At 38.6% G+C, this 19,797-nt stretch overlaps 2 protein-coding genes and 1 long non-coding RNA gene across 4 annotated transcripts in view; 1 reads left to right on the top strand and 2 right to left on the bottom strand.

Moving 5' to 3' along the window:
• Positions 1-8,720, bottom strand: part of LOC136250936 (uncharacterized) — a 44,168-nt gene extending 35,448 nt beyond the window's left edge. For both annotated transcript variants that reach the window (XM_066043281.1, XM_066043282.1), the window contains exon 1: positions 8,510-8,720. In XM_066043281.1, the coding sequence (XP_065899353.1) occupies positions 8,510-8,523 (14 nt within the window). In that variant the 5' untranslated portion in view covers positions 8,524-8,720. The remainder of the gene's footprint in view (positions 1-8,509) is intronic.
• Positions 3,104-3,573, top strand: LOC136248273 (uncharacterized). Its single transcript, XR_010697744.1, has 2 exons — positions 3,104-3,236; positions 3,407-3,573. It is a non-coding gene; the product is annotated as an uncharacterized lncRNA (long non-coding RNA).
• Positions 8,721-9,328: 608 nt separating the features above from the next.
• LOC136250935 (uncharacterized) lies at positions 9,329-18,012 on the bottom strand. The gene is made up of 5 exons (XM_066043280.1): positions 17,866-18,012; positions 17,590-17,763; positions 12,899-12,938; positions 12,592-12,839; positions 9,329-12,544 (listed from the first exon to the last, which is right to left on the bottom strand). The coding sequence occupies exons 1-5, from the start codon at positions 17,922-17,924 to the stop codon at positions 11,272-11,274; spliced, it is 1,794 nt and encodes a 597-aa protein (XP_065899352.1). The 5' UTR covers positions 17,925-18,012; the 3' UTR covers positions 9,329-11,271.
• Positions 18,013-19,797: the final 1,785 nt, after the last annotated feature.

Genomic DNA, 19,797 nt, shown 5'->3' with positions numbered 1-19,797 from the left:
ACCATAAACAAACAGCTTAACTAAATATTACTACCTTTGTAAGGCTGCTCTCCAGCAGTAGTGTAGCATTCTTCAATATGCAATATTGACAGGAAATTGGCTGACTGTCAGACTCTGACATCAGAACTGAAAAAGTCCCATACCTGGTCCTGGACAAGAGGCTGTTTTGAGGCAGTCATCTGGGTGAACAGGAAGTTGCCAATATTCTGAATGTAAGTCTAGGGTAACTTCATCATCAGGTAGTGAGGGGTATGCATTTTTCTGTGTCTTCACTGTTAAAACTGATGTGCTGTGGTAGCACCTAGAAGTACTGAATTTTAACTGTTCCAGTCAAAAAATAGCACCTCTAGGTGCTACCACCATAGCACTTCAGCTTTAACAGTGTTCGTATTCAGTTCATGATAATCAACACACAGGCGAATTTCACCACTTCACTTCCATACATAACTACTGGTGCCATCCATGGACTACTGCCCTCTTCTATTACACCTTTCTGTGGCATTTGATGAAATTGGTATTCCACTTCCTCCTTGTAGTGAGCAGGTATTTGTCTTGGAGGTATGCAAACTGGGTTACCTGTTGTGGGAATGTGATGATTAGCCAATGCTGGAACAGATTTAAACAGACAATGATACTTTGTCAACAATGTGTCAAATTTTGTATGTCTGGAACAAGGTGAGTGCATCAAACTGTGGTACATTACCATATCTTGGGATACTAGTCATCTAAAGGGCTTTCATCACTCACTACAGCTGCAGTGCAGCATTTACTCTTTGCATGCTGCCCAGCATTCCACAATGCCTCCACTTGCGGTGAGGACATAGTACCACCATGATATGCACTGATGGGTGTGGAAGTGAAATCCAAGGTGAGTGCATTCTTCTGAAGGAAGTCTACTTCTAGTATAACTGGGTAAATGAGACAGTTGACCACCATAAATTCATGCACAGTCTTGAAGTCACCCACTCATACCGGTAGGTCAACAACTGCTAGCAGTTCACCAGCAGCTGTTATAAACCTGACTCTGGATTGCTTGTGCACATGCTATACTAAGGACATCTGGTTCATGTCACTCTTCTGCAGAAGGGATACAGCAGATCCTGAATCAAACATAACTTGTTACCCACCTCTGTTATCACAGTGGCCTTGCTTTTGACAGTAACTACAGTGACAGTTTGTGGGTTTAAGGTCGACTGGGGCAGCTGCTACCTCATGCAGTCACCCCTTTCCCGTTTCCCTGTTGACACATTTGCCAACCATGACCTGGCTGATTACAAGTAAAACAGCAACGATTATCAGTTTGAGCATTGTGCTGGATATGAGTACTGAAGATAACCAACTTTGTTGCACAGAAAGTATCGCTCCCATGGCATGGGGTTGTTTACTAACTTCTTGCAGAATTCCAGCAAGGAATTGGTGTAATAATAATGGTCTTTCGCTGCATCAGCAATACCTGGCCTGGCTTGAGTGAGAAGCTGTTTCAGTTGGTGAACATACAATGTCAGAGATTCCCCTGGCAGTAGTGAGTGCTTGTGGAAATTGTCTAATGAAACAAACTGCATTGGCATGATGGCGTCAGTGATCTTTTGTTGTGGTAATGTGTAGTCTTTTTGTTGTTCTTCAGTTGATTCAAGCCATACAGCAAGAGCTTTGCCTTCTAGAAGTGTTGGCAGTTTCAAGGCTTTCTTCTCTGTGTCTCACGCATTCGTACAACAATAAATTTTGTATCTATGAAACCACTCCACAACATCTCCTGAGGTGAATGGTTTAGGCAAACCAATGTGCAATACTAGGGTTAATATCCTCTGCTAACACAGTTACATGTGCACTTGTTCTAATCAAGTTACAGGAACTAATGAACTATCCTAATTACAACACGCCAATAATTACAAAAACCAATGCATAAGAATTACAAATAACACTACACACAAACAATAATAATAATAGTCTGTTCTGCATAAACGTGGCCCCCACCTGTGATTTCACAATTGTTTAAACCCACTTTTCACAACTTCACTGCTTTGTGAGGAGGAATAATCAAGACACACTACCGTAAGGCCAAGAAAGCCAGCATGCCACACTGTGGGTATATTGATAGGAAGAAAGAAAATGGCACTTTCATGCATACAGGTGGCCAAGAAATAGCTGCAATGATGTGAACGAAAACAAATTTTAATAATGATTATAGCCATGCATTTTCATTACAGCCATCTCTTAGCTGCCACCTTTAATTTCACAACTTTTTCATTCAAGCTTATAAAGCCACACCATTTTTCAAAACGTGGCTATTATTATTTTTTTGTGGAGAAAACTTTTCATTTTCACATTTGTAGTTATGTAATTCTGTCTATACATCATTTGATGTTAATTATTTGTAGCTACTGGATAAATATGTCACTGTATAATACCAGCTACTTGTATTATCGATTCTCCATTAGACACACATATTTTTTATTATTATTATTGTTATAATGTTATTTGTGCACTTACACAGATATAGACTTGCTGCAACAATGTTCTGCATTCACATACAACAGAAGTATGAACCTGTCTATTCTGGTCACACAATTTCTGGCAAGTGGCTAAGTTACTTGCACACAAGTGAGAATATTCGGGAATTTTTGCAACGTTCAGTTTAGACAGGTGACCTTACTGATCCAATTTGAGATGTTTCACTTTATCAGTGAGCAGATGGATGTCTGGACACTTACAAGAGGGAAAGGAAGGTAAAAAAAAAAACTATGTGGGATTGTTAAAAAGCCATAACACTATTACCACTGTATAAACTAGTGTTACCAAATGTGGAGGAGAATATCCCAGAAGCAGCTGTTGTTTATATAACAGTTAGTGGGTCAATTATAATGCATTTTGCTAAGTAGTTCCCTGCAAGCATGTCTTCAAGCTATATTCAACATAACATCAGTGATCACAGTCACATTGCCTATACACATGCATAGACTTGAAATAACCTTGCCAACCATCAACATCATAAGCTAACCAGGTATTGCAGTTGGTAAGCCACTTGTCCATTAGATAGCCATTAACTGGGAATGTTAACCCACAAGGAATGTTTCATGACAACTAAGGCTTCCTTAAAATTTCCCTTTGGGTATCAGTGGTTTATAAGAGCTGAACAGGAGTATTGCTGATGCCAGCCAAGCCGACAGGGAACCACAATGTTGGTGACCCTCTTGAGACAGACAAAGAATTTCTGAAACCTTTCCCCTTTATTAGAGGTACTGTAAAATATGTGTTTTGATGATGAACAATGACAAAGACTTTCAGTACATAGCCTGTGGTAGAACAAAGCTTGATTATCATGGTGTCTGTGGTTATAAAAGTCAAGCAAACATGTATACAGATTATTTTCCCAAACAAAAGTGTTTTTTGTTGTTTTTTTCCGTAGGATCTGTGCCAGGCTAAAAGTGATTAAACTGCTACCAAATAGTTATCTCTCCACACAGGGTGCTGAGAAAGGCTACCAGAGTGAAGACCAAAGTGACATGAACTTATCTTTTGTAGTGTGAAAAAGGCTTCTTTCTTATTCAGCACTATATCATACATTGAGTTTCATACTGTTGAGTCATGATAAGCGACCAATGGGTGAAAGTGCACTAGAATTTATGCAAATTACATAGCTAACCAATGTGGGTATGGCATGTGGAACTATAGAATTGTTTATTACACTAATTATCAAAGACAACAGTACCATATATAGAAGGAGTTAGAGCTTACCTGCAGCTAAAAATTCCAGTGTTAGATACAACTTCCCATAAAATGTTGTGTTCTGTTAATCAGTTGGTTTATTATTGATTTCGAAGGTGTCATTTCTGTTTCCAGATTTTCTATAGATTCTGATATTTGAGGTTGTCAGAGCAATCCACATGTTAGAAAGGAACAAGGCATGGCCAGAAAGAGCACAAAAACTTGGCACAGCAATTACATTCCTCATGTCTTAGTTGCTATGCAAGTAGTTAATAGACAAGTGAAGCAGTGTTCCCAGATAGCAAAGAATGTATATTCACTGCGCCATAACTCTCAGCTGCTTTGTCATATTTTCATACAACTTCCATCAATACATAGAGAAAAAGAATTACACTAATTCCTATAGGTTTTGTATTACTGGAATGTGTAATTGTTAATCAAAACGACACAGATTTCCATTGAGAATCCTGCAATGATGTACTATAATTAGAGCTCCAAGTGCAGCAGTTTCTTCTAATTGTTCACTTAATGGCGTCACTGCTGGACAGGTCTTTGTTGAGGTCTAAGATGGAGTTGAGCTGATGGTTGTAGTGGATTCCACAAAAGAAAAGATAAAGCCAATAGATTTGGAATGTACCATAATAGGAGAAGAATTAACTGACACAGAGATCAATTAAGTGAATGGGTACACTGCTTAAATAAAAAGTATGTACTAACAGAGAAGGCAGTTAGAGATAAGGTGCAGATAAATACTGTAAAGTAGACATCATTGGGTTGTGCCTCAACTAGTGAATAACAGTATTGGCCAAGTAAAAATATTATTTGTTCACTTGCCCTATCAATTGGAATTGGAGAAAAAATTGAACTCATTCCAATTAAAGTAGCTTCGAACTTTCCCCATTGCAACATATTATGGCTTATTTGCCATTGAGTTTGCTATAACATTTGGAAAGCAGCTAAACAAACTTAATGAAGAGCTTAGGTAACATGAGTAAAACATCTTTACTCGCTTGCAAATAAAGGCAACAAATCTGAGTTACGTTGATGGCTTAGTGGTAGCACAGGCCATGCCCAAAGTAAACTGCAAGGTTTTAATATAGCAGTAGAATTGTATGTGTAGTCATAATAGAAGGTGATTTCTTGCAGTTAAAAAACAAGTTATTAGTTCACAATACAATTACAATAATACATTACTTTTACAAACTAATGACCCATTACTGACAGACTAATAGTCTATTTAAGTAACTCATGCTTCACTTATGTAATTTATATGAATTTACTTGGTTCACAAAAATAAGTCATGGAGAAAAAAAAACAAAACAAGTTTGCTGTAAAAACAGTGTGTCCATTAAAGTAAAAGTAATTGGTAACCAAATGATCAGAGGTGATATCTGCAGCAGTGTTAGTACACGTAATTGCAATAAAGAGTAAATGCTACGAGATTTATACTTTATTCCATATGTCCAGTAACCTCATTTTTATACCCAATTATCAAACACCAGTTACTATCTTGTATTTCCATTAATTAATATTATCAAGTGCTATGTACCGTTTCTACTCTGGTGGTATCAGTTTAATCTTTACAATCTTCATACTATATGAACATGGTAACTAAAGTACCATGACAATGTGACTGAAGTATAGTTGCAATACAAGCATATGAACTCATGAATTAAAATGGCAAATGATTTAGTCTTACACGTGTATAGTAAAAGATCAGTGATTCACCCTTGTTCACAGCAAACCTTTCTGTATAGTCTTTGTGGAGACATCTGTTACTCAGGAAAATGATGAACAGTCAGTCAATTCTGTTAAGCCAAGTCACACTTGAGTTGTAGTTCTTTCATAGTGATTCCTGTGGTGTTTTGCTTTGTTTTATCATCAATGCATTACTCATAAGCATCAACACTGCTGTAACGTCCAAAACTCTAAAGAATGGCAATTTCATTCAGAATAAGAGAGTAAAAGGCAGCCAAACTACTAGCAATTACAGTTGAATGGAGTTAATTAATTGATAACTTTGCAAGCAAAGACTTGGAGGAGAGAATCACTACAATTGCATACTAGATAGCAGTGAGTGAGATATAGAAAATATTGCACTAGGGTGTGATCAAGAGACAAACATAGCACAAGCATATGCAGTGCTTTAATGTAAGAATCTGCAAGAAGAATATCAGTAAAACTCAACTCTACACTATTAGCAGTGTAACTTATACAGTAAATGATGACTTATACATATACTTTGCATAATGATCAGAGGTACACTGCATGCAATGGTGGATTTTAATAAACACAAAGACATGCAGACACTACACAGGGATGGATCCAGGGGAATTCAAAGGGTTCCATGGAACCCCACTTTTGGAAGAGCCTCAATATTACTTGTTACAACCTGGAATCCCACAGTGATGGTGAGAAAGGACTTGCAACTAGTGTAACAGTCAATGCTGATTTGACTTAGGGAGGGTAGCTATTTTAGTAATGGACAGTTTCCATAGCTATCTAATCATTATTAGCAGCAAGTATGGCCTGAGGTGTGGCCAACAATACAGCAAGGTAAATGGCACTAACCACTGAAAATTAACTGGGAATTTACTGGACTTGCATGGGATAGTTTAGTGAACAACTAATTCATATGATTGTTGTACAGCATTTATGTGAAACATTACTTTCTATGGTAACATTGACAGCTTTGTTAGTGGGGGTAATTGTGGTTATTCCAGCTGTACAAAACAATTTTTTAAAAACCCACTGAGCTTTTAGGGTGGCCCAAAACTGTAAGCATTTATGTGAAACATTAATTTCTGTGGTGACTTTGACAGCTTTGTTTGTGGGGGGTGATTGTGATTATTCTAGCTGTACAAAACATTTTTTTTAAAAAACCACTGAGCTTTTAGGGTGGCCCAAAACTGTAAAAGTTTTGCGATACCCTGAATACACAAATAACATAAGGTGATATACACAAATACATATACAAAATAGAATAAAAATTACATCCCACAAATTTTAACAGTTATAGTACCATATACAGTACTCCAGGCAATCTGATCCAAATGGCTGTGCTCCTGTTTGCCAATGAGCATATAATTAGTTATCACACAGGGAACACACAATCTATGTAGCAATCGGTGACATCCACAGCACTTCCTGTTGAATAATGTGAAGAGTATCCTGTCATCAAAACTTTCCACCGTGACAGCAGTGAGATGAATCATTTACATTAAGTTCTCAAGTAGAAATGGTAACTTGAAAATGCAAATCCCAGCACATACCAAAGGAGCAAAAGGCTAAGCTACTTGGCAGCTGGTGTTGATTATGCAGTTGTGACAAGCTTAAAACATGAACAACAGTAAATTGGTGGTCTGATAGAGCTTGTTCTGTTAGTGCTCTGGTACCTTTGCTAGTCTACCTTTGTTTTCGCATGACCTTAATCCATTCAGTACCACCTTATTTGTATCACAGTTCACACAAAGTATGCTTTATTGCCGCTATAAAGTGTACAATTTTAGTAGAAATAAAGCACACTTTTAAACTTTAGATGTTTTATTATTATTATGGTTTTATAGTGTACACTATAATATTATATAATAAAGGATACAATTATAATAATTGTTAATTCTAAACTGGTCTACAAGTAATTTATTTGATGTGGTTAGGTAGGATATTCCAGGTGTTACAGGAATTTGGTCCAAATTGTAGGAATGTAGCACTAAATCTACCTAGAGCACATATCTAGTAAAGCTATACCAGTCAATGTCATGCACATATCAATGTCATGCACATATCAATGTCACACCCACAGGGATCACAGACATGCCAACTCTCATACATTACTCACTCTTTAGCTAGTAGTCACCAGTTTTTCACTCCTTCAGCTTAGTTCTCACGTATTTCTCATGCCAGATCTGTCTTCATACTTAGTCCTGTGCTTATAATTGGACAAGCCCTGTGCTAAAAGAAGATTGTCAGAAAGAAGGCGATCGAGTTCACTATACTTCCCATGTCTATACAAAGACTCCACACTGCATGACCTGAGGTATGTATTATTTCAAATTCAGCAGAATATCAAGGTGGCAAAACTATTTCAACTGGACTGATTCTGTAATTATTAATTATTTCATGTGTCAAGATAACAGAGGTGTTGATTTAATGAAATTGAGCACACATGTTTAACACTGTAACAGCCTATATAAAAATAGTCATGTATTATAAAAACTGTACATGCAGGGCCTTCCTAAAATAACAATGGGGGCTCTGTGTGAGTTGAGTTCAGACTGCTGGTAGAGCTTGAGATATCATTCCCAAAATAGAGGTTGGCATCTCTTAAAACTATTCCTATTTTTGTTGCAAATGCTCCTACCCTGGGTCGGGTGATGAATCCCCTACAAATTTAATATCCATCCTCTGTCTGAACTGAGTATAGCTATAGGTGGATAGGTGCATGACAAATTAAGTTAAAATTTTGTTATCGTAGCAGGGTTCAACATTTAGCTATTCGATATCGGCGATTTCTGCAAGTTACTCTCTTGTACGCGCCCTTTTGCAGCCAAGCTCAGCCGTAGTTGTGTCAGTTTTCTATAGCAGCCAAACGGTTTTGTTATGTCGATTCAGGCGCACAAACATGCTTACAACATGAAAACTTGTTCCGGCAGTACAAAATCATTGGAAAGTGAACACATCTTTACCTCTCTATATGATTACACGTCACTTTGGCCTAAGACATAGCTAGATTAATTGTTGCGAGTACGCATAATTGCCTATTAGCTACAGTACAGTGTAATGGCTATGGTACTCCATACTATACCTTGCGGAAACCATGGTGTCGCTAGTAGAATCAGTGATGTGCCTGATAAGCTTGCTGATAAGTTAGCCTTAGGTCCCTCAATTCCGCGCTGATAAAGGTAGTCCACAAAACCTCACAGCACCAGACTTAATCACTCCCTTATCTCCTTAAAATCACACCTCAGCTTCTAGTTCGTCCAGGAGGTGCACCTCGCGTGAGAGGAAGTGCCGGCCCCCACACTATCAAGGGTCACGTGAGTATTTTGGATATAATGGTACAGTCTATTTCCGGTTGGTTGACTAGAGAAACGAAGTGTTAAAAGTCACGTGCTTGAAAGTAGCCAATGAGATCAGTAGCCTTCAGTTTAAACTAGCATCGTCCGCCTGGCGTGAAATTTCATTGGTTATTTCTATTCACGTGATAATTTTGCATTTGGCTTACGTGGACAACCAACCTGAAATAGACTGTACAGTCTTTGTCCACATAAGCCAAAGGGTTATTGCATAAAGCGGCCTATGGCCCTTTGAAATTAAGGGTTTAATTACTCGTTTAATTACGATTGAGCTCTGCTTCTGTCACAATGTAGTTACAGTGCCTAACTAGTCTCGCGCATCGGCTACTTATACGCCAGACTACTAGAGTTCAACTAGTAAAGATGAATTGCCAAATTACACAGACCGTAATCTACTGAGTATGCGCAGACATGCACGTGTTCAAACGGAAGTTACAAGCCATGCAGTACGCATATTATATACCTAGACCACAAGTTGACCACATATTACATACAATCATTATTAGGCACCCAATAAGATTAATATGTCATGCCATTAGCAAGCATAGTTTACCTTGCACATAATTTTTTATAACCATTTACAGCAAAAAAAATGAGAGGGTACGTTAGTGTATTGGTCACGATCACGACAATACCTAAATCATACTTTCAGCTGTCAGTTATTATGATCAGTATTATGATTAAAGTCCAAATTCCTTGGAAAGAGCTTCCTTGACTGTTGGTGGTACATTTGTAATAGTTGAGTTAAGATCAAGATTACTGAAGTCTGCTGGAAACCGATACAGTGGGCAACGTTGGAGGATACAGCTTTTCTGTAAGTGATAATATTTGTTCTGCTCCTTGCCTAGTTGCCATTGTCCATTGTTGGGATACCAATCCCTTTCCATATGACCTAAAATGTAATCTGGAGCAGTTCCATTTTCTGTGTCACGAAATGCTAGGCCACATCCTGAGCACTTTTTAACTCGGTTAGTAAGGATGGTAAGGAAAAATGGTTGCTGACTTTTCACAGTAGTCGGCCTTGCTTGCATACCGTTAGATGTACTTCCACCAGATGTTGTCAATGATTGAATCAATGATGGCAAAGATAGCTGTGGTACAATTGAAGATAATAGGGACACCAATGGTGCAGTAAGCACTGAAGTACTTGTAGGTAATAGATGCTGACCCTGCTGAGGACAAATTGAACTAGTTGGAGTACTAATACTTACTGTACCAACATTCTGAGCATTTGAGCATATTTGAATACTTTTAGAAGATCCTACTGATTGACTATTATCTCTGCAATGTTTATCTAAGATGGTAGGACTTTGATGATTACATTTTTTGCTTGGGTTTTTAGTGGAATCATAAGCAACTTTTGGCACAAGCACTGCAGAACCGTCTTGTAACTCACATCTACTAGACTGGCTAGTCAACCGGGTTGCAGCACTAATTTCAGATCCAGATTTACCATCATTAAACTTGTCCTTAGATGTTATACAGGACTGTGCATTAGAAATATCACGAAGAGCAAGTCTGTCTGCTTTCTGATCAGTTGGTAGGTGTGTCACATCTCCATATTTTCTACGTGGTGGCTTCTTTAGTCCTGCATGTTTATACGTTTCATGATATACAGCTTTTGTGAGGTTATATTCCTTTCCTTTTGACTGAGCAAACCAGGCCAAGAAGTCATCGAGTTCCTTATTGTCCTCAGCTGTAGCAACACAGTGGGCACAGATATTGTATGATTTCCATCCAACACACTGTTTGTCACAAACATATCTCCTATGGTTAACTTTGGTAGTAGACACAACATGAGGAGAAGGTGATGTATCACTAGAAACCCACCTTGTTTTGGGGTTAGAATCAGGCGTTTTGACCACTTTTTTTTTCAGATAATAAGCGTGATGCCTTTCTCCACATATTTCTGGCTTGTCCTTCAGAAAGGACATTCTCTATGACAGTGTACGGTACGGAAAGGTTATCTTCCAAGCTGTCATTTCTAGATTCCAGGTGCTGTTTATCACTGGAAGTTGTAGGAAACAGGGGTGAGGAGTCATGTAAGGATACCAAGGCATCCCTTTTCTCAGCTTGTGACATTAAACCAAACCAAGCTTTTGTTGTGTGTCCTACATGAGCATAAGGAGACAATGTCCACCTTCCCAAGCCAATGGCAGCTTTGTTCAGTTCGTTCTGTTGCTCACGAACACACTCTTCAAGATCATCAACAAATTTCAAGATATCTTGCTTTTTAAAGTTTACATAACGCTTCACTAAGGCATTCAATGACTCAGAGTTATTTTGGGTATATTTTTCATCTTCCAGACCAAGATCACGAAGCAGTTCAGAACGCATATTGTCTCGAATTATTGGCGCATAGTGAAGGACAAACCATCGATAAACAACAGGAGTCACTTTGAATGGCTTTTCAAGCAATTCCCACCTCTTTTGCAAAAGTTTCAATTTGGCATTAAAATCTTCATCTGATGAATGGATCAGGCCTTTCTCATTAGCAGTACCAAAAAATATCATTTAAGATTTCTTTGATAACAGATTCTGGTAGTAACTGTTTATGTAAATGTGCCATGATGTTGTCTTTCAAGTGATTTGCACACTGAAGGTGTGTAGCGAAAGGGAATGCGTTAGCAGCAGCTGCAGACAGAGCTTGTTCGCCATCAGTCCCGTATGCTCTTAATGATGTTGCTAGTGATGGCTTTTTATTAGTAATTTCTTGAAACAAAATGTCAAAATTAGACTGATCCTTTGATGAATGAATAAGTGTAGGCCCAATCATTACTGGATGTTTGCCATGTTCATTGATAACTCTGAAGTTCTGGAAGGCACAAACAGTCACATAGAACTTTCCAAGGTTAAAAGTCACATCAATGCCTAACACACTGGCCTTTTCTGATGTTGCACAAAACTGTTGCAAATCATCAAGTTGAGACTTGTTAAAAAGGACAATAATTGGGTGAGGGACTAGTCGTATTGACTGAACAAACTGCTCAGGTTGTCCGATCTGTTCTTCTTCAACAAGATCTTGCATAGGATCACTGGAATATGTCAATGGGCTTTGTTGAAGTGTCTTTTTGCAACGTATTCGAGATGCTTGCATAGCATTTCTGGGTAAATCCCCTGCACATGTAACATTAAGAATTCCACCTCTTTTTTGGTCTACTTTATAAACAGCCCTCTTAGGAGGATGCAACTTTACTTCTTGTTCTAAGTCCTTGATTGTACTAGGGCAAGTACGCTTGTATGCTCTAGCTCCTTGTTTAGAATTACCATGTGGTTTTACATCCACAGAATGTTGTTTGCCAGAAAACCGATATTGTATGAGCTGATTGGACTTTGGATATCCTGATGGATCAAACAGGACAGATATGTGCCTGGACAAGTCTGGTGAGGACTTGCAGGTGTAATGGCGGCGTACTAAAGTGTAAATACAATCATTTTTCCTATTGATACCAGAACAATTTTCCACATAGTCTACGCTACCATCATCACAGAACGAAATGGTTAAATATGAGGTAGCAGTTTTAGTTTGCTTCCATGCACCACAATCGTCACATTTAGCATCTTCAGGATCCTGCAGCTTTTCAGTGTCCAACACAAAAGAACAGTTTATGTCAATTTGAGTGGGATGTTTGGAGCAAACAGACTTTTTCTGTGTATCCAGAATAGCTCGCACTGCATGAAGTGCTGAAGTGCGCACTCGATTCTGACGAGATAATATTGGCAGTTCAACATCACCATGGAAGAGGTCATCACTACTCTGTTTGCTAAACAAAAGGGAGTAAAAGTTGTATATAAAACAACCTAAACATACTTCAATAACTGAACATCACTGTTTGCTAATTCATCATCACTGCTGGTTGCAGGCTCATCACTACTAGCTGCAGGCTCATCACTGCTGGTTGCAGACTCATCACTTCTGGTTGCAGACTCACCACTGCCAACTATGGTGCCATCATTGCTACTGTTTCTACTAACTTCAGGTGGATGACTTTCGGACTCTGAGTCTTCCTCAAGAGTAAGGTCTATCACATTGTTGATATTGTGGCCATGTAGAATTTGCTAAGGATTGTTAGACAAAAAGGTAGCGTTTGTTATATTGGTACATAGTAGTATCCTACCTTGTGTGGTTGGCCCAACTGCTCAGGAAGTAGATCAAGGCTGTAACAAAAGTTACATAACAGTTGAGACTTGAGTACAGTCAAAGTAGCTTTAGTAGCATAACTAGCTTTTCATGTTATTACATTTACATTTACAGTTAAAAGACCTAGGTGGACCTTGATAGTAACAGCCTGTTTACACTAGCCATCTGGTTCAAACTATCGCAATTTTCAAATTAATGTAACACTTTGTGTGGGCAGATCAAAGGAATATTCAGGGCTACCTATCAAAATACTGGTATTAAAACTGCCCTAGCACCGCTCAACAATTGATCAGAAGCTATTTTGCCCAGTAGTATAATCAGGCTGTTAGTGACCTTCTAACAGGGAAGGTACAAACACTGGACTATTGGATTGACATAATTTTGGTTTTCACACATTTTTTGGATGGTTTAATTGATTCCCACTGGCTCAAGGAACTTGCATACCCATCAATAGATGGTAAATGCTCAAGAGCAGCATAAAATGCAAAAAACAAAAAAAACACCACCGTTAAGTTAAATAACATTTCACTACTTGTTCTACTGCACTTACACATGTAATGCACCCCTTACACATGTAATGCACCCCTTACTATTGTACATAGTAATTATAAATAGCAACAGCTTACTAACAATAGGGCAGTTAGATAAATTTGCTAATGTTGACACTATGTTCACCAAAGTTCAGTGATCTTATTTTAAAAGGTGGTCTTAATACAGAGGTAGTCTTTGTAAAGAGGAACCAATTAAATGCACTATTTTACATTTTGACCAATATCAGTTCAGTTTTGTGATTCCAATTGCCCTTTGTACCTTCCCCATCTGTCATGTTGTACCACTTCAATTTGGTTGTTTGTACAGCGGTTTTATTAGATCTTGCGCGACAACAATTTAAAGCGGAAGTCACGTGCATGTTAATTGTTATGACGTGTCCATAGAGCGCGGTTTATTTGAAACCTTAGTTTTGGCGGACTGAACCAAGTCAAGTGTGAATGTTGGTGCTAGAATGAGCCAATACACAGAGCTCTTGCAGCAAATGCTTCGGCAGCTATAGCAGCATAACGGCGTTGTGTTACCACCACTAGCAGTGAATTCAGCAGCGAGCTCAGTGGTGAATACAACTGTTTCATCACCGTTGACTGTAGCTAGCACTGGTGGCCCCAGCCTTATAAGTAGGTTAGCACCACTGAATGTCCCAAGTTCTCAAAATAGATCGTCCTGGGATACGAACGACCGTGATGCAGCACCAATAGGCGTGGAGTATTACTACAGAGTGAAGCTGATGAACTCTAATAAAAAGAGTGACTCCATTGTTAGACAACTGAACAATTTCACTTCGAAATTTCGAAGCATTCAAGAGGCAAGAGGAAAGTTCAAGGAGCAATTTGGTGACCAAGTGTCAAGTTTGCCAGACTTTTCTCTTGGATACTTGGATGGCTCACAACAGGCGAAGGTATGGTTGTACACAACAGAGGACCTGACTGCTATGTACAGAAAGTATCCCAAAGGAGGGGCAATTAACCTCTGGTGCGAGGGAAATTATGATTTGGCTGATGGAGGGGGTAATAAGAGGAAGAGAGGAGATGCTGCAGAACAGTCTTCTCACCGTAAGGCAAAGGAGGATGAAAACGAATCCATCTTTAAGGACTTACATGAGAAGCATTCTGGCAAGTACGACACACCAAGGCTTCGGTTATGGTCCAGAATGATTGCAGCTGGTATCCATGATGATTATGATGAGCCTCCAGACATACCAGCTTTTTCTAAGAGTAAGAGGGCACGTAAGGAGACAGTGATGGATAGCATTAGTGGTGCTGCTGTTGCTATTGTGGAAGCACTGCAAGACAAAGGCAAGACGACTGGAACAAGTGCAGCACCTGTGTCAACAGGGATGTCACCTGGTAAATGTATTGATCTACGAATGAAGAACTTTGAGCAGTTACGGTACCTGCAATCATTGCTGGATGATGGAATACTGTCAGAAGCACAGTATGCTGAACAGAAAAGGAGCGTTTTAGATATTTTAAATAAGTTAAAATAAATAGTAAACATGACTTAATAATTACATTACTTGATAATCACACATGATGTTTTTGATTAATTTTGTGCTTGAATTAACTATCAGTCATAAATAGTGCAATGCTTAATCCACTGTGTGCAGTCCTTTGAAGATATAGATGTAAAACTTGAATATAGTTGTGTCTCTACATCAAGGGCTTCATCACTTTCACTCCTTAAAGTTTGCTTTACTTTTGAAAAAGCTTCTTCTATTGGATTATAGTCTGGTGAGTATGGTGGGAGGTAGTGTACCAGCACACCAACCTCCTCTAGCACTTGCTGCACCTCACTGATGCGGTGAATTGAACAATTGTCCAGAACTACCACTGAGTTAGGGTTCCTACCATCAAATGGTAAAAGATGAGGCAACAAATGGCTATGTAAGAAGTCGTAAAATGTGTCACCATTACTGGTTCCCTTTACAACTTTTACATCTAGGATACCCATAGCTGACATACAGGCAATAGCAGATACTCTCTCTCCTCTTACTAAAAGTGAATGGTTTTGAGGTGGCTTTCCCCTTACACTATACCCTTGCTTACGCAACATGTTTCTACGATCAGCACCAGTTTCATCAATAAAAACAAACATTTCCATTGAATATACTGATACATCTGATACATACTGTGCCCTCTCAAACTCATCCCTTTGTAATGCAATCTGACGTAGCTTCTGTCTGGAGAATCCACTTGATGACAGAAAGGTGGCAATGGTTGATATATGAATATCAATTAAAAGGAACTCTTCTACAGATGCTTGAACTTCATGTAGATAGATTGCTGGGTTGCTGATAACCAAGTTTAAGATAAACATTGCACAGACAGGAGTTATCTTTCGAAAAGCAGCCTCCTTAGGGTAGCTCTTCTTTGATACACAGCCAGTACTCAAAAATATTTGCAAAACTCTGTCTACAGTTGATCTGTGTACATTCAAATTCTTTGCTATGTCCAGCGAATTCAATCCCAAGGCATGCTTTTGCCAAACCATTCTCCATCTGAGATCTTCACTGTAGGCGCTACTACGGCCAGATTCACACGAATCCATGCTTAAAGAACCACTGCAACAACAACCGGGTAGAGGCACCAAAATACGTATTTGAGTTTATACAATGAAGCGATGTGATTGGACGTTCTCATTGCACGTGACTTCCGCTTTAAATTTGTTGTCGCGCAAGATCTAATAAAACCACTGTACATAGTAGTAAAAATATTTTCTGGACACCCCACTGAGAAAATACCACACCAGACCAAAGTCTGAACTTTTACAGCAGGTATAGTTTGATCTTGTGATATGGACAACTGAATATACTAAGCTTACTTACACCAAGAGTTCATATGAGCCAAGCTCTCATTTATACACTACAGACAGACACCTCACCCCTCAATTGTTAAGCCTACTACCTCACACAGCTTTTTTTTGATGCAAAAACCACATAATGAACAACAGCCACAGGAGGATGGACATAGTGAAAACTAGAGGTGTACCGATATACCGATACACCGATACATATCGTATTGGTAGCCGATATAGACATTTCTACTATATCGGTGGGAGCCGATATTGCTGCTAAAAACCGATACAATACACCGATATACAACTGAACTATCTTGAGGACACTGTCCAATGATCAAGCCAAATTATAAACCCTATTATTTAGCTAACAAGGGTGAGAAACAGTAGTTATCTTCCTTGTCTAAAAGCAGTATGCTACGCAAAGCCATCTAAGTTCATGGATAATTACTGTTTTGCCACAAAGTTTACCAATCATACAATAAACACTCATAGTGGTGGGCCTGGGGAAACAGCAAAAAGATGCACCAAGACCATAGCATAAAACAACCAGCCATCTCTACAAGCTATTAAAATGCGGAGTAATCCGGACTAATCTTGGCAGGGGCATGTATTAAAATATTGTATTGTATTGTATTAATGCTTTACAGTGACCAGCACTGAAGGTCTACAGCAACATGTGCTGCAGCCTTAGGATTACCTAACCTAATTTCAAGGACTTAGACTTAGTGGCTTATAGCTGAAAAGGTGTAACAGAAAAGGGGCCAAAGTAAGGAAAAAAATCCCTCCAACCCCAGGAATCGAACTGCAGGTCACCCAATGTCTAGTCGGCCAATGTCTAGTCGGGGCCACACTCAGTCTCCTCCAGGAGGGATGGATTTTCTTCCTTAATCCTAAAGTATTTATTGTATTAATGCTTTACAGTGACCAGCACTGAAGGTCTACAGCAACATGTGCTGCATATTTGTGGGTGCCTCATAGTCTAAGCTGTGAATAGAGGCCACACCACCATGGGTAACCAAGCATAGCCAATAATCTTAAGACTGTCTTCAGTAAATAAAGTTGAACATGGCATATGTGGTTCCTCAAATAAAAATAGCTACACTTAGTTATATCGGATCGGTATCGTATCGGTTTCAAAATGATTACGCTAATCCATATCGGATCCATATCGGATCCATATCGGATTGGTTTGGTTTTCTTATATCGGTACACCTCTAGTGAAAACATGGGATAAACATGACTCAAATATTCACCCTGTCAGTCCCACCATAGTCACAGCAAACTTATGTTAGTATCTGCACTACTGAGGTAGCTACTTACTCTTGTGCTTCATCTTTGGCTTGTAAATCACGCGGGCGTTTGTGCTTTTTCCGTTTCTTATGATATGGCTTTGGAAACTGGAACACTGTATTGCTCAACTTCTTTCTTTTTCTCTGCCGTGTAGCCATCTTGCCAGGCCCATCCATCTTCAAAGCGTTGCTCTCACTCAACAACCTATATGAATACGGAGATGTCAGAATGAAAACACATGACAGAGACAAATTAAAAGCTAGCCCACCTACATACATGCTCAGAAATGTAATAACCTTCACATACTTTCTATTCTTGGCATATGCTCCCACCTCGCGCTGAGACTGTGACACCTCGCGCTCCATCCCTCGTCCACGTTTCACGTGATTTTGTAATAATTAGTACCAGGCAGCGCCGAAGTGTAAGGCCACAAGGCCATAAGGCCATTGGGCCATAGGCTACAAGGCCGCTTTATGCAATAACCCAGAGATATCATAGCTAAGTGGGTAAACCTGGGAGATCACGTGAGTTCCCCCTCTATCTAATTTATATTCCCCCTCTGTATCTAATGTATACACCATTGAATTGCCAAGTTTGCAGCCAAGTCTAGATCTGCTCACCACAACGCATACAAAGATCACTGAGATCCAATAAACCCTTGAAGTTATTTATTTATTTATTTGTAATGCACAGACTGTGCAGCGTTGGGCAAGTTACTTTTTATTAAAAGTAACTAGCAGATTACATATTACTTGCAACTGAACTATTTAGTTACAGTTACATATTACTCATAAAAAAAGTAACCATAATAATATTACATATTATATTACTTTGTGTCCACAGCCTTAAGCTGTCATGTGTTTGAAACTACCACCTTATCACGTGACATAATTGCGTTGTTGGGCAATGTGCAAATCTTTGTTATAAGTAAGAAGCTGGTGAATAAGCTTCATTCAGTAGGCTTCATTACTTCTTTGTGACTAGGCGTTATACTCAGTGGATTACTAACAAGATTAGTAACTCCGTTATTTATTTATTTATTTGTAATGTACAGGACTCAGAATTGAGTATATGGTACATGTAAACGTGCAAGTGATTAGTTACTTGTAGTAATAATATCGTGCAATATTAGATTCGTTACAGTAACTATATTACTTAGGTAACGCGTTACGTTTGTAAGTAAAGTAACTTGAGTTAAACTACCTGTTTTTATAGCGTGTTTCGTTATATTACTTAGTCACCACAAAAGTAATAATATTTTACTCCCAACACTGTGCACAGAACATAAACATGAGTGTATGTGTACATTTTGTAAACTAGAAGAGTTAACTACTTCTCTTGGTAGAGAGGCTGGCAGAAATGAGTGATGATATGAGTTTACCTTTACTTGAAGTTGTCCGGCTAAACCTTAGTTGGTGACCATGAATCATTGATCCAGATGGGTGCAGATATGAGTTAAAGTTAACTTCCACTATCTTGTGAATAATTTTATAGAACATAATAAGTCTTGACCGAGTCCTTCTATCTTCCAGAGAGCTCCACTTTAGATTATTCAGCATTGATGTCACACTTGAATAGGTTGAAAAGTCATTACATACAAATCGAGCAGCCTCCTTCCAAGACAGTTTTGTCACAGTTTGTGTATTACAGACACATATTCTACTATTGGCGTAACAAAGGTTAGGTAAGCTTTTGATTTCACTGATGTTGAACATTGACTTAAATTTCTTTGAAGAAAACCTCAAACCGAGTGTGCTTTGTTCACAACATTAGCAATGTGCTTACTCCAGCTTAGATTATTAGTAATAGTGACTCCAAGATATTTGCAGGAGCTAACCTTGTTAATAGTACAGCCATCAATGTGATAGTCAGATAAGATAGGTAAATGTTAATATTATTTATTGCAGGTAATTTATAAGGCTAAACAGCCTGTTACACCTGATCAACAGGTAAAAAAGTACAAGTAGACTAATTACATACATACTTGTGATCAATTATTAAATAAATTTGATGAGCTAAATTCAACTATTGATTTAGATAAACCTGATATCATACTGTTAGTTGAAGTCATACCTAAAGCATTAAAGGCCCAATCCTATCTCCTAGACTTCAAATTCCCAACTACACTTCCTATACTAATTTTGATCCTGATGCACCTTTACAAAATAGCACTAGAGGAATAATCATTTATATTACTGATTCACTCAATTCTAAGGAGGTATCATTTACTACTGAATT

The sequence above is a fragment of the Dysidea avara genome, chromosome 3 (assembly GCF_963678975.1).
Source record: "Dysidea avara chromosome 3, odDysAvar1.4, whole genome shotgun sequence".
Lineage (NCBI taxonomy): Eukaryota > Metazoa > Porifera > Demospongiae > Dictyoceratida > Dysideidae > Dysidea > Dysidea avara.
This window is presented reverse-complemented; position numbering and strand designations above follow the sequence as displayed.

Bases quoted from the DNA above. Each gene is read 5' to 3' on its own strand.
- LOC136250935 (XM_066043280.1), bottom strand. From the start codon at position 17,924: ATGGAGCGCGAGGTGTCACAGTCTCAGCGCGAGGTGGGAGCATATGCC. The intron at 17,764-17,865 runs GTATGTGAAGGT...GTATTCATATAG, and splicing joins GCATATGCCAAGAATAGAAA to GTTGTTGAGTGAGAGCAACG. The intron at 12,545-12,591 runs GTATGTTTAGGT...CCTTTTGTTTAG, and splicing joins AGTGATGTTCAGTTATTGAA to CAAACAGAGTAGTGATGACC.